Here is a 15915-nt window from a genome sequence, read left to right as displayed (position 1 = left end):
GTGATGGTTTCTTTAGTTTACAGGAGGAAATTTTTTGTTCTTGAGAGGATGAGGAGGTTAAAAGTTATCAGGATTTGTAGGTGAACTCTTTAGGAAAGAGGAGGATATCATGATGATCTAATTACAAGATTATAAAGAAAGCCAATAAAACTAAATCTAGAAAATTGTTCGCTATGGTAAAGGCTTCAAATACAAGGGCATGGGTTTTAAAATTAGAATTCAGGATTCGGAAAGGAAATTATAAGAATTTATTTTAACCAGAGTTATAATTGTGGAAAAAGTTATGGGGGAATGTCATTGAAAAGGTTCATGTAACTGGCCAATTAGGTGCATTCCTGGAGAGAGATCAAGGGATTATGGTTATGAACCATATTTATTTAGTTAATCTTTGTAGATCAGGCAAGCTTGTTTGGCCTGATGGCCTTTTTCAAAAGCACCTTTTATCAACAATGTCTTGCATTTATATAGTGACTTTATGACCTCCGGATGACCCAAAGTGCTTTGTAGCCAATTAAGTGCCCCTTAGAAATGCTGTGGCCGGCGCATGCGCGGAATGCCAATGACGTCATTCCACTGCACCCAGCCTGCCAGTACACCAAGATCGTTTAGCAGATCAAGAACCATTAAAATGCTGTGTGAAACACCCTTTATTTCATGACTGGACTTCAAGCTTGCTATTACATTTTGTGCTTAAATTACACTTCTATGAAATTATATGCCTAGTTTAAAATTAAAGTACTAAAACAAAAGTAGCCAAGTTTTTTTTTCTAACCACTTTACTAGTCAGCTGCTAATTCAAATATGAAAAAGTGCAAATACAAGAAATCTGAAATGAAGCCAAAATATTGGAAACACAGTAAGCCTGTTGATTTCTAAAAAGAGGAGACCAAATTCTAGATGTCGAGTCTTCGTCAAAGTATCAGTAGAACAGAAATCTTCTGCCCTTGAAGCTCAATGGAATGTTGTGCTAGAAGACTTTAATAGGTAAGTTTGGAAAATAGCATCACAGTATTATACTGGTATTCAGTTACGGCTTGCATGGGCTGTGGTTATGCAAATTGCAGCCAGTATTTTTAGGTTTGTGTATGTACATCTGATAGTCCCCTGAATTGAGACTCTGTATGCTGGCATTAAAAGACATTTAAAACAGCATTGTATGTTGTCTATTCAAACCATGATCCATTGGACGTGTTCATGCAGTACATTTATTATTGCCGCCAGGTTTAAAATAAAGAGGATATGGTTTAAGATTTCTGCCTTTCTTCTTAAAAAGATATCAGTGAAGTCATTATTCACAAAGGTAATTAATGCAAGTTCTGAACTGAGAATTGTAACATCTTTAAAAGGGGGTGGCTTTACCATTGCCTAAACAAGGGTAAAAACAGTTGTGATTATTCGAGCCAGGCCATTTTTTGTCCAGGCAGCTGCCAAGACTGTCGCTTGCTATGACGTAAGGGAGCAACAGAATCGACTGTGCATGCCTGGCATTGGCAGCAAACGTAGCCTTATGAAGCATTATGGGGAATTTACATGTAGCATGGTCCCACAAATAGCAATAGCAAATAGCAATGATAATGACCAGGTAATCTGTTGTTAGGTGTTGGTTGAGGGATAAATAATGCCATGGCAACTTTTCACATGCACCCGAGAGGATAGGGCAGGGCTTTGTTTGAACATCTCATCTGAAATATTGCACCTCAGGAAATGCAATGCTCCATTTTACCCTGTAATGTTGACCTAGATTTTGCGCCCAAGTCTTTGGAGTGTTTGTAACTTACAAAAAAGAGCCTTTCTGTTCAAATCATGGCAGTCGGAAGATTGAGAAGATTCATTTTTTTTAAATCTCAAAAGCAGCTTAGGTGACTGAGAAGAACTGATGTATTCAAGAACTATGTATTCAAGAGTTACCTACAAACATCTTGCTTAGTTCTCGGAGTGCAAACTTTTTATTTATGAAGTTAAATGACTTCTTTGAAAGCAATAGGCTGTTTCAACAGACCTCATTTAAAGTTTACAATTTTAAGTAATTTTTATTGCAAATAAAAGAATTTATGATAGTTACATACTTCTACTGTATATATGTAACTATTGCATCCCCCTGTTAGCTTATTGACTTGTCAATGACCTAGTGGATAAAGGCTAAGTCACAATAAGCCGCCCAGACCAGAAACTCCCTAGTTTGATTCCTCGTGAATAGCAAGTTAGCTGATCTTGGTGCTAGAAAATCGCTTTTGTATATTTGGGCTAGAAAGGGGAAACGCAGCCGGGTTCTTTTCACTTTTCTTTTCACTGATCACTTGTCCAGTGGCTTTGTAAAGTGATTTGCGTAAATGCTGGGTTAAAAGTATGATTGGATTGTGAACTGTTAGCACCCATGAGGAAGTATTTGTGTAGCAGTTTAATCTGTAAATTCAATGTTTCAACTAATGAATTATTCCTAATTTTCTAGATAACAGGCGTCTCCATTCTTCGTGCTGGTGAAACAATGGAGCAGGCACTAACAGCAGTGTGCAAGGATATCAGACTGGGAAAGATTCTTATTCAGACTAACCATGACACAGGGGAGCCTGAGGTACATACATTACTGTTAATTAAATAATGCTGGGGGGCATCTAGTTTAATTAAATTTATGACAATTGTCTCATGTGGAATAATTCCTTTACAATCTATGTTGTATCTGAAATAACAGCCTAATTAACCCCTTAAACTTGTCACATGATAAACAACATAGTTTTCTTAATTGATCAATCTGTATTAGAGCTACCAGTAAATTGGTATTTTTGAAAAACAATTGATGTCGAACATGTCTTATATAATCTAGTTGCTCAATGCTTTTGTAGAAATAGCAGCACCCCTGATGGTTCTACCTATCGTTAAGCCTGTAATTGTTTTGTAAATCTTTTCCAGTTATCTGTTGGTATAATTTGCATTCCTAGACATTATAGAAATTGAGTACTCTTGGGAAGTAGTGCCTTCGCATAACATGTTGGTGAATTTAATACAATTGGCCTGAATTTTCATGGAGAAGAGAAATAGAAATATGCTTCCCTATAGAGGGATGAACAACTTGTTTTGCTTCGCTTGTCCTTCCCCCCTGCCCTAGGTTCCTTCTTTCCTGGATGTATTGGCTCATGCCTGGATATGGTTCCAACAACCTTCTAGTACTTTATTCAAATGGTTGTTCCAGGGTGAACCAACATAGTGAGTGTTTGCAGGATAGAGTCCGTTTGCAGGATAGAGTCATTGGATAATGGTCAGGAATGTACCCCACTTTTCCTTGGCTCGGGCACTGAGGCCAATTTTAGTATTCCTATGCAGCTCAATACACAACACTAGAATTAGGAGCAGGAGTAGGCCATTGGGCCCCTCAAGCCTACCCCATCATTCAATAAGATCATGGTTGACCTGATTGTGGCCTTAACTCCACTTTCCTGTCTGCCCCTCCATAACCGTTGACTCCCTTGTCGATCAAAAATCTATCTAACTCAGCTTTGAATATATTCAGTGACCCAGTTGCCACTGCTCTCTGGGGAAGAGAATTCCACAGACCAACAACCCTCTGAGAGAAAAGATTTCTTCTCATCTCAGTCTTAAGTGGGAGATCCTTAATTTTTAAACTGTGTCCCCTAGTTTCAGACTCTCCCACAAGTGGAAACATCCTCTCAGGCTCTTTGAATGTTTGCCATTGCCTATCCACCATCATCCCTTTAAGTAATGTTTCCCAATCCATCATAGCCAACTCACGCCTCATACTATTGTACTTGCCTTTATTAAGATTCAGGACCCTAGTTTCAGAATCAACTATGTCACTCCCTATCTTGATGAAGATGAAGAATTCTATCATTGTCCTGTCAGGATATTATATGTTTCAATAAGATCACCTCTCATTCTTCTAAACACTAATGGGAATAGGCCCAACCTGCTCAACCATTCTTCATCAGTCAATGAACCTTCTCTGAACTACTTATAATGCAATTATATCCTTTCGTAAGTAAGAAGACCAAAACTACATACAGTATTCCTGCAATGTCACTAATGCCTTGCACAGCTGTAGTAACACTTAACTACTTTTATACGCAATTCCCCTTGCCAACATTCCATTTGCCTTCCTAATCACTTGCTGTACCTCCACACTAACTTCTGTGATTATGTACCAGGACACCCAGATCCCTCTACCACCGAGTTCTGCAGTCTCTCTCCATTTAAGTTGTATATGGCTTTTCTATTCTTCCTGCCAAAGTGAACAAGTTCATATTTTCCCACATTATACTACATTTGCCAAATCTTTGCCCGCTCACTTAACTTATCTATCCCTTTGTAGCCTCCTTATGTCCTCTTCACAACTTACTTTCTTACCTATCTTTGTGTCATCAGCAAATTTATCAACCATACTTTCTGTCCCTTCATCCAAGTCATTTATATAAATTGTAAAAATTTGAGGCCCCAGCACTGATCCCTATGGCACACCACTTACACCTTGCCAACCAGAAAATGACCCATTTAAGCCTACTTTGTTTCCTGTTATCCTTATAGCCTTCTCGTAATTGATTTCTGGCTAACCTAGCTATTTCTAACAGTTGTATAGGCTAGTACTCCCCACCTATAGATCATCTCACTCAATGATCTCCTTTATCTTTTTGCAGAAGTGCTACTAATTCTAAATTGTTAGCATATAAGTGCATACAATTAAAGCGACGGATTATGCATGAATTTAGAAGGTTCTCCGGCTCTCCCTTCACATTTCAGGCATTAGCATATATTACATGTTTATTCTTTATTTTAGATTATGTTTTATTAACCTAGCATGTTGTGCCTGTCATTTAATAATTTCAAAATTATCCCAAATTCAAATAGTGTTGTTGGACTGATAGGTTTTCTTAGTGTTCAATTTATTCCTCTCCAAAATAAACTTCCTTTCTTGATACCCAGAACCTTCTAGATTGTCCCTCCGCCAGCCCCCTTTTTAAAAATCAAAATGTGACCATCACCCCCAAACATCAGCTCAATTTCCCTTTGAGTGCTTGAAATAGCAGCTCATATCAATTTATTTTATCAATTCCAATTTCAGAAACAGTCATGCCCAGGCCCTGTGATTCCAAATGCTTTATCCTCATCAGAGACAGAAGTGTTTGCATATGTTATTTAGAAATTAACTGCAAACTGGTTAGAAGCAATTGCTTCGAAACATAACAAATGGTAACAAATAGCCTAAACGGGTTAAAGCCAAGTCTTTGAAAGGCAAAGCCTTAGTTCACGTCATGATTATGCTGTGACATTTGATGTCTAGATTTCTTGTTGTGGTATCAGTACTCATGTGGTCCTGGAAAACTTTTTTTTAAATGCAAAAACCCATTGTGGCTCAGCCCATGTGCTCAATGGGTTAACATGTACAATGATATCTGCTAACTTAGGAACTTAACTTTTGGACATTATTACATTTTTTTATTTGGCAAGTGGTGAATTTTTTAAAAAGCAGCCGTCAGCAGAAAGGGTTAACTTTTCTGCTTGTTTTCAAGGGATGGAGCAAAACATTCTCTCATACACGCAATTGTGTTACTTTGAGTAAGTTTTTTTTTAACTTTCCCAATCAAAGAACAAAACTCCATTTTAAACATTTTTTTCAAAATTCCTTTTTGCTATCTCTTCGTTTTTGCCCAAATTTTATCCTAGGGGACCGAGAACAACAAAAATCATTAGTAACCTTATTTCAAAGGAAGAACAGTCTGTTCAGGAAAAACAGCATTTTAGATTAAATTCCAATTGATTCAGACGATTTAGCATCCTTGTAAGATATTAAAATCAGGATGATTACACAACCAGAATCAATTCAAATATCTCAAATTCCAATTCATATCATTGATCATTTAAAATTCAAAACTGCCAAGATGTGTGAGCCTTATTATCTGGAATTAAAGTCTCCCACATACCTTAGCATAATAACTAGAATGTCACTGTGGCCAGAAATGAAATTCAAGTTTTTGCAACTTAGCAAGTTAGTTATCCTTGATATTTCCAATTTGATTCAAACCAGCACTTATTAACTAAATACAGAACATAATAGCGCGCACACTAAGAAGGAAAAGATAAATTACATCATTCTCACATTGTTACTTCAGGTGCCTTTTCGAATTACTGTAATAAAAGTATAAATTTAAAAAACTAAAGAAAAAGATAGCTTTCACAGTTAAATAAAACCTCCAAAAAATTCAAACCAAAAGAGTTAGAGGGACACCAGCTTAAAGAGACATAATGGCAACCTTGCAAACTTTAATTTTAGCAAGGGACAGAATCTTTCATGTATCTCTCTCGTTTATCCTTTTTTTTCTTTTAAAGTTAAATTTTCAAGCTCTGATGTTTGCCACTTAATTTCTTACCAGTAAGACATGTTTTTAAACTGCTAAGGGTAGTTTTTTTAAACTCTAGTCAAATTAAAACAAAATATTTGAACAATTCAAATTGGATTCCTGCCAAACACTTTCGGGTTGAAACTCATCTTTTACAACACAAAATGTTCCTTTTCCACATTTGCAAAAATCAATTTTAAACAAGAATGATGCACAAACCAGCAACTTGAATTTGAAATATAATTCAATCTTATATAAGGGAAACAAACGGACTTACATTCCTACTTTCATGCAACTTCAAAACATTGGCATTCATAAACCATTACAGGAATCAAAGCACCAAAAATCTCTTGCATTCCAATTTCCCACTCCAAAGGACACAGCTTCAACTGGTTCACAACTAAAACATAACTCAAGTTTCCCAAAAAGATTTACAGCTGTATAGATAGCACAAACTTATGCTTCCAACATTAAAGGCCAGATAACAAAGGGTTAAAGACTTTCAGCTCTGCAGAAAAGTACACAAGCGGGCACAGATATGAACAGACTTTCATTCACAACACATACTGAAAAGAAAATCTATTTGCCATTACCTTAAAACAGAAATGACACTTAATCTTTCCTCATAGCAGTTTTAACTATTGCTGTGGGTCTAAAACTTATTACTTTTCCTACTAACCATTTTCCCTCCTGCACAATCTTCAATTTTTCTCAGCACAGTAGTTAAAAACATTTACTATCAGCCTAAGTGATGGTTTCAACTCCAAAGTTGTTTTTTGCCTTTTGAACTGGCCTCTCAACAGCTTGTTTTGGTTGCCTAGCACTTTTTTAAACAGTCATCCTCTTTTTTTTGTTTTTATCCTCTTCCACCTGATGTTTCGCCTGGTTTCTAGCTTCTTGAGTTTCGATCACGGCTGCACTAGTGTTCAGGTTAGAAACATGTTGCTGCTGCAGCAAAAGCAGTTGTACACTTTTTGTAAAGTTCCAAATCTCGAACCCCCTGGTTCAGACGCTCTATCTCCTGATCTTTCCGGTTAATAATTTGAGCATACAAATGAGTGCTGTAAGCAAAAAGGTCTCTCGCCCTCTCACTTTTTTAACTACTTCCAGCTTACCCTGTCTTGAATAAACTGCATTTTCTGCTCGAAGACCTGTATAACATTTTTGGATTGCATAACTTCATTTATTATAGTGCAAGTGCCTTTGATCACTGGTGGGTCCATAAAGGTCTCCACACTCCCCAAAGGTTTTCCCTCCCAAGAAGCGTGCCGGCCGAACTTGCTATGTCAAGACCCTGACATTCTCGCAAAGTGTTCACAACCTGGCCAGTCCCAAATGGGGTGCCACTGTTGGCTTTAGTGGTTTTTCAGCCCCCAGTTGTTATGGGAATGGACTAGCAAAAAGTTCAGTCATGGGACTACTTTAGTGAGAAAGTCAGAACAAGTTTAAATTTTCAGGTAAACTATAGAGGTAAACTTAGGCAGTGATTTGCAGCCTATAACACAGACGATTTACTTTCCATATTATGACTGGATGGGGAGTGCACAATGACTTCTTGCAGCGTTTGGTCTTAGGGCTCCACTTCTCTGATTCTTTACGCTCCCTCTCCCTTGTCTCTTGTCGTGATTGGTCTTGCCTTGTTTTCTAGATTTCTCCACCATGCGAATCTGATCAAGCGGTTCTCTTTTATCCTGGCTCTTAGCCAATTAAACCATCCCTCTCCCCATTCATTTTCACTAAAATGGTGGTCATGCCATGAGCATGCTTTCCTTTACCAACCAGGAATAGTACATGTTGTTGTTGCTAACCTTACATAATTATGTAATGCCCTTCTCAAGACATTTGCATCCTGTGCTGCCTCATAGAGACAGACATCTACATTCCATTCGTACACAAGCAGTTTCTCACAAACAGCCTTCAAGGTGCAAGCTTTTTGCTACAGTAAGCTGCAAAGCTTGACATAAACTCCCAGAATCCCTCTATCGCAGCATCTTTTCTGTACTGTGCCCTACTTCTAAGTTTTCCCACTCAACTACACTACCAAGACAAGTGCCAAATCAAGTTAGATGTTAGTTTCAATAAATTTAGATTTTAACAATTGGTATTCTGAAAAAAGAGACATGCTGTCGAAGCTTTTCGTCTTTCACTCATCAGGACAGACACAAGAATGCCAAAATTCAAAGGAGCAACAATTTGGACTGTTCGTTCACTGGTGCATTCTCCCTGGCAAAGCCTTGACCCTTCAGAGTCAACTTGCCAATCAATCAGCATTCTTTTCTCATGCAGTATGAATTGTTACTCCCTTTGAATTTTGGCATTCTTGCATCCATCATGACGAGTACAAGACAAATGGCTTCAACAACATGTCTCTTTTTTCAGCAATACCAAGTAATGTACTACTAAACAACGACTAGTATTCTGGTTAGTAATCTAATAATCTTACATCTGCTATGCATCTTGAAAATTAGCTTGCAAGTTTCAAAAAATGAAAGATGGAAATGGTATTTTAGGTGGCTTTCGATTGATCAGTTTATTTATTTTTTATATAGCTACATTACCTTCGATTACCTAAGGATATCAGTGAGGATTATGTCATTCTGATGGACAGTACAGTGTCAACAGGAGCTGCTGCAATGATGGCAGTTCGAGTCCTTCTGGTGAGTAATCCTTTATTTTAAAAGGGGTACAGGTTACCTTTTACCCCGCTAAATCTTTGTAGATTTGAATTGCAACCTCTGGTTGGTAAGTGGTGTATATGAGAAAGACCTTGTGAGGGAAGGAGTGGGCACTATCATGCTTTAAAGCATAACGTTTCTGCCCTGTATCTTTAGATGACTGCAGTAAAATTAGTTTCTGTATTTGGTTGGAATATTTATGGTGAGAAAGTTAGTATGCAAAAAACTTCAATTGATGTCTTCAGTGTTGTTGTTGGCCTATGTTCATATTTCAGTTGCAACAGAAATCACTTCATGCTTTGAAATATTGAATGCATGAGAGAAATGCAGATTCGGGTCAGATACTAATAGTTCACTGAGCCAGGCTGCCTATTTGAGAAAGGGAAAGCTAGTTGACGTGAAAGGGAAAGAAATTCTTGATCTGGCATATTGAAGGTACGTTTTGAATTATAAAATTTAGTGCATAGACATGTTACAGTGTACACTTTCCTGGCAAGAAATATAGTTAATACTGGTTTACCCAGCATCTCCAGGACTCTATTAGCCTACCTGTTTGCTCCTTGTGGCAGGGGAGGGGTCTCTGTGGACTCTGATAGCCACGTAATGTTCACCTGCTGAAAGTTTTTTGATAGAACTTCCAAATTGTGGACAAATTCTTTTTCAGGAGAACGACCCATGGATTGAAATACCATGGTAAAATTTGTAGTCGTTAATCCAATGGCAGGTTATTCAATTTGCATGTAATGGAGCAAGTTTCAGTTCCTATAGGGCTCTAAATCTGTGTTTTTTTCCTTTTATTCTTTCATGGGATGTGGGTGTTGCTGACAAGGCCAGCATTTGTTGCCTAACCAAAATTGCTCTTGAACTGAGTGGCTTGAGCAAGCAGTTAAGAGTCAACCACGGTGCTGTGGGTCTGGAGTCACATATAGGCCAGACCAAGTAAGGGTGGGTTTTACGATAAGCAATGGTAGTTTCATGGTTGCCATCACTAGTTTTCGATTTCAGATTGGTTAATTAAATTCAAATTACACCTGTTGCCATGGTGGGTTTGAACCCAGGCCCCCAAAGCATTAGTCTGGGCATCTGGATTATTAATCCAGTGACATTGCCACTATGTCGTCGTCTCCCCCCCCTAATATCTTCTATGCCTTGAACCCAAGTTTAATGTGTTAGGAGCGAGCCTGCAAAGTTAAGAGTTATATGCACAGTGAATTATAGGTTTATTTCTTCAGTAATTTATATTGGAGCTATTTATTTAGATCAGTATGGATTAACACATGCAGTGTGTGATGTCAGAGAAAAGTTGTGTCCAATTGTTTGATGTACTTAATATTTGATATTGCTTTGATATTTAATGTCCTTCTCCCCAAAGTGATGATGGTTTAACATGGCAATGTAAATACTGTATTGTCTGATCTCAGTTCTTTGCCTTACTCTAAGAAAAGGGCTCAGAGCTAAATCACATTTGTGGCACATCAGAATATGATATCTCATCGATCTGTAGAAGGGTCTGTGAAATATTGGAAGTAATTTTGTGTAATGGAATGGAGCATTGTCTTTTGCAGCTCTAGTTTCTTGTGAAGCAAAATAGTTCCATGAAAATATTGTAAAGTTTCATCTATTTGACTTATATCACCTACTTTTATTATTCGTATAATTTAATTGCATGATTTCCATTACTTTGAACAGTCTCCATGGTAATTTTATGAAGTAATTTTGGTTTGAATATGTAATACTAGTTTTGGCAAAATACTTTGTTTCCAGTTTAACGCCCGATTCAGTGCTGCAGCTGATGAAAACTAAACCATTTCTTAAAATTTGTCTGACTTATTTCAGGATCATGATGTGCAAGAAGATAAAATTTTCCTGCTCTCATTGCTGATGGCTGAAATGGGAGTGCACTCGGTGGCTTATGCTTTTCCTAAGGTTAACATCATCACCACTGCTGTAGACAAGAAAGTAAATGATGAATTTCACATTATCCCTGGAATAGGTAAGGTTATATGTGAATTTAAATATAACCAACAGCCTTCTTTTTATTCCCCCACCCTCCATGTACATTAGTTGTTTAACTCAAAGTAAATTATAAGTCCTAGAGTCACTAAATATAATGTTACATGGTAGTAAACATTCCTCTTTTAATTTTTTGTGGGTATGAGGGGGCAGGAAGTCTGGTTATTGGTGTGAAGGTTATTGATCACTAGACATTTCAACAGAATCATATGAGTGAATTGCTGATATGCAATCCAAGGCAATTTAGAGTTACTGGTCAAAAGCAAGGCATATAGAACGTAATGATTCTGATTTCCAAAATGTAGCCCCGTGTTGTGAATATCTAAAAGACACTCGACACAGAGTCAACTATAGGTAGATTCAGCAGTAGTTTTTTATTTAGTACAAGTGAGCGCACGAGGGAAAAGCTCTATCAGAATGCTCTCAAAGTCAGTTAGAAGTTACACAGTTTTTGTTGGTTATATATACCATCTTTGGAATAACTCATCATTAACTCACTATGTTCTTATCTTGTATGTCTAATCGTTACATCCTTAATTACAAATGAGTTTACAATAAACACAGAATGACCTGTTCATCACCTCTGCAGTTCTGGAGGAATTTGTAAAACAATCACGGAATGACCTGAAGTTAGCACAAACGATGTTCCAAAACATGTACTTTGCTTATCTATTCTGACGTTCACTGCAGTGCCTAGCATTCTGTATATCTTGACCCTGAGATCAAGCTATCAGTTTATTACAGTATAACTCATAGACCATTCATCAACTTCCTGGCCTGGCCAGGTCATATTCATTCTAGCGTTTTTTTTAACTGCAAACACTTTTTGAAATTTATATCCTTAACTTGACCAAGCCTGGGTAATCCTATGATGCATCCTGATATGCCACTTCAGTCCCCCCTTTGGTCCTTGGCTACTAACCCCCAAGATGGCCAAATATCACTAAACTAACCCATGCTTCTCATCCCATCACTGCTGGCCAGGCAGGCAGTAAGATTCACACGGTTGCATTTTCTAAACTACATCTAGTTTACACACTTTCTCCCCAGGCTTGCGTAGTGCTTTAGTCACCATTTTAGTAATGGCTCAGTGCCAGCAAAGTACCACATTCAATCAGAAGAGATGGAATTGGCTAAAGTACCACCCTTTGTCCAAATATGAAACCCAGAGGGGAGTCCACTTTACAGGAATCTCACTGGTTGGGTGTAGGGACAAAGGGAATAATGTTGTCTGCCCACATCCTGTAGGGATGGGGATGAGAGCTGCATGCGTTTTTAATAACACCTAAACTGTACCCTTGAAATTGGACTTATGATACAGATAATTTCTACCTTGAAGAGGGCTTTGGATCCCCTTCCTGTAAATTGGGTATGGCCAGGACCATTCCTACTAATCACAAGCGTGTGGTGACACTGTGTTTGACAGTCGGATGTGCTCATGTCAATCCTCTCGGTGCATAATTTCCACCTTTGGGCTACCCACTGTGGAGTTGGGTCAGATTGTGCTGGACTTCCCCCGCCAGCCATGTGTCATAGGCTGTGCACACACGGTCCTTGCCTGTGCATGTGGAGAGCTGATGTAGGGTTGCTGATACCTGACTAATGGTGTGGGCGTGATTGTGGGACAATCCCTTGGGCACACCCTCCATCTGCCATATTTGCTCCAAAACTCCCTCGTACCATTTCTGGGACACATTCCCCAGTCCGTTAATTTGATGCTCAGGGTATCTGAGATGGTGCTGCCAGTCATTACACTTGGCACATATACAATATCAAAACATTTATCCCCGACACTTGATGCATCGTCGGGAAGGGTCTTGCACCTTTTTTGTCCCTTTCACTCAGGAGATCCCAAGGGCACGTCTTGTGGCGCTGTTGTTCCACTCCCAAGTGTCCTGGAGTACATCTTGGGCATACTCGTTTGTTAACAGTGATATTTAAGAGCTCCTGATCACAGTTGGCTTCGCTCAAACTCATGTAGAACAGGCCTGGCTGGGTCCCTTGGTCATCTGTCTTGGTTCCTTCTATGATGAGGCTAATCGTGGTCATCAAACATATTAGCAATATCATGGCATTCATTCCCCTGTAAAAGAGAGCATAACAGATGTCGGTCATCACTGGTTAGTCCTTATTATTCTTTACACTTCCATACTTCTTAATCTGCATCTAGTGCTTCCACCGGCCTTTCCCTTTCATGTCCACGCATGCGCACATATTGCTGGTCATCAGGATCTCATAAGATCCTTGCCAGCGGGGTGCTAAGCCTAGTTTTGTGGCAGGGCCCTGACCATAACTTGATCCCCTACTTCTGGAAATCTTTCATTCTTTTTCCAAATCCCTGGTAATCTGCTGGTCCCCAACCTCCTGTCTCAGGTCATGCAATTGCTTACACAACTCTTTGATGAATCGTTTAACTTCTTTCCAGGTTGGCCCCACGTCCTCGCTGCCTGTACAAGTGCCCTCGGGCAGCCTCATAGCTCATCCGGTCATTAGCTAGAATTAACCCAGCCCTTGCCAGTTTTGGCAATGCCCTTAGAGAGTGACACTTTGAGGGTCCAATTCATTCTTTCCACGTTACCTGAACTCTGCGGGTGGTATGGTATATGGAACGTTTGCTCAACTCCCAGCAGGATTCAAGCCTGTTTAATTATTTTATCTGTAAAATGTGATCCCGGATCTGCAGGGGCATTCCCCATCCAGGTGTAATTTCTTCAGCGACAATTCTCACTACAGTATTAGTGGAACAATTTCTTGTCACAAATGCTTTGACTCGTTGGGTGAACTGGTCTATTACAACTAAGCAGTACGTCCTGCCTTGGCTAGGGGCAGTGGTCCGGTAAAATCTATCTGGATGTGTTCCCAAGGCCCCTTGTGTCTGGGCTGATGGACCATTTTGATTTTTACAGCTTTACCAGCATTAAACTGGGTGCCAGTGACACATTGATGACAATGCTTTGCTACATCCCTGCCTGTTCCTGGCCACCACCAGCACCACTACAGATACCCAAGCATGGCGTTCCTCCCAGTATGTTGATTCCCATGATAAATCTTGAGCAGTTTTTGTCTCATATTCACTCATCCTTCCTCCAGATTCTATACTCATCTTTACTCGCATTTCTTTCACACTCTTCCTTTTCTGTTTTGGGTGTCTCATCATGTATTTTCTGCATTTCTACCTCCCGGGGCCAATAACGCAGGTTGCCACTGGCTCCTGGATCCCTGCTTCTGCCGCTCGCTTTGCTGCCTCGTCTGCCCACTGATTTCCCTTCCAGATAGGGCCTTGAACTTTCTGATGTGCCTTAAAGTTTTATCACAGCGGCTTGTCAGGATAATTGTGCTACTTCTACTAATCCTTTTACTAATTCCTGCTGCTGCATGTGTCCCCCTTTAAACCAAATTTCAATTTTCAATGTTTGCTACTTAAGCAAGTTTGAAAGAAATAGTCAATAAAACGTGTCTTTAATTTGAAGGAACAGAATCTTTATTAACTCATGTTTTGAAAAATTCAAATTGGATTGCTGCCAAACTTCTGGCTTATCTCCTCAAACCAAGCAATTTGTTGGCTTTGGGCATTCCCTTTTTACTTAGTGGAGTGTGCTACTGAGGTAGACACAATCTTGTTGTAATCTGTTCCTACTGGTATTCCCAACTCAAGGACTTACTGGTGTTCAGGACTTAACCCTTCCTTTAACATTTTTAGAAACATTGGATCAGCCCTGACTGGGTTATCCATGCTGGAGAAATCACAATAAGCAGTGCATTTTCTTTCAACATATTCATAGGAACCTTTGCCTTTGTTTTGTTACACCTACAACAGCTGTCCAATTGGAAAAAGCATTCCCCAATCTTTCCTTGACCAGTCTCTTGAATCGATTGCATCTAGCTACTTGGGATTAAACCCTGGGTGTTCTTCCACCTACCAATGGTAACTAAATTACTCATTTGTAGCCAAATCTGACGGGGCACTTTAGATCTTACTAGAGCTTCTATGTCCTCCCAGTGGAGCGAGTGGATATCAATTGTTTCCTCCAACTTGTTCCAGAAATCAGTATTTGCATGGTTTTTTCTAGGGATAGGTAAGTCCCTAGTCATCATTTTTCTCTCAGCTGGGGTTAAAGGGACATATTTTATTGTCGTTTGGGTGTTCCCCTAACTGTCCCTCCGTTGTTCATTTACAATGGGTGCCATAGCCGCAGGCTCTTTCATCTCTGTCTCAGGTTTGCTGGCTGCTCCCAACCCCAGTCATCGTTCTGGCTGTCACATTCTGCAGCCCCTTTTCCCAGTCCTCCCCAGTCAGTGTCGTGATTATTGTCTGGGGATGTAAGTCTCAATCCTGGCACCTATGTCACATTATTTTGTTTAGTTTTTTTCTCAATCTGATTTTTTTACCTGTTTACTGAGTAGCTACGGATAACTATAATCATACCATTCTCTTCGTTATCCTAAGCATTCCACCACCCATTCTGTTTAATTTGGGGATGTGTGGGCGAGGGCTTCTCGGGATTCCATCCTTTCTTTCTCATTTTCTCTTAGTTTCTTATTTCTATCTATTAAAAATGTAGTTATTGACCCTTTTGGTCCTCACTGATTCTCATCTAGCCTGGACATATTATACGGTACCTCACCTGGCCTGCGCATCAGTGGTTCTGACCTGCCTGCCTCCTGGTGCACTTCTACCTGGTCCATCACCTAGGAATACTTCTGACCTGCCTATCTCCTGGTGCGACTCTACCTGGCCTATTGCCAAGGGATGGTTCTGACCTGCCTGTCTCTTTTGTGCGGCTCTACCTGGCCCATCGCCAAGGGATGGTTCTGACCTGCCTGTCTCTTGGTGCAACTCTACCTGTCCCATCACCAAGGGACAGTACTGAACTATCAACTGG

At 39.5% G+C, this 15915-nt stretch overlaps 1 protein-coding gene across 2 annotated transcripts in view; it reads left to right on the top strand.

Moving 5' to 3' along the window:
• The window catches only part of LOC144680463 (uridine-cytidine kinase-like 1), a 91768-nt gene that overhangs the window by 66488 nt on the left and 9365 nt on the right, over positions 1-15915 (top strand). For both annotated transcript variants that reach the window (XM_078541430.1, XM_078541431.1), the window contains exons 12-14: positions 2450-2572; positions 8894-9001; positions 10856-11012. In XM_078541430.1, the coding sequence (XP_078397556.1) occupies positions 2450-2572; positions 8894-9001; positions 10856-11012 (388 nt within the window). The remainder of the gene's footprint in view (positions 1-2449; positions 2573-8893; positions 9002-10855; positions 11013-15915) is intronic.

The sequence above is a fragment of the Cetorhinus maximus genome, chromosome 5 (genome assembly GCF_964194155.1).
Source record: "Cetorhinus maximus chromosome 5, sCetMax3.hap1.1, whole genome shotgun sequence".
NCBI lineage: Eukaryota > Metazoa > Chordata > Chondrichthyes > Lamniformes > Cetorhinidae > Cetorhinus > Cetorhinus maximus.
The sequence above is the reverse complement of the archived record's forward strand: the minus strand, read 5'-3'. Positions and strand labels throughout refer to the sequence as shown.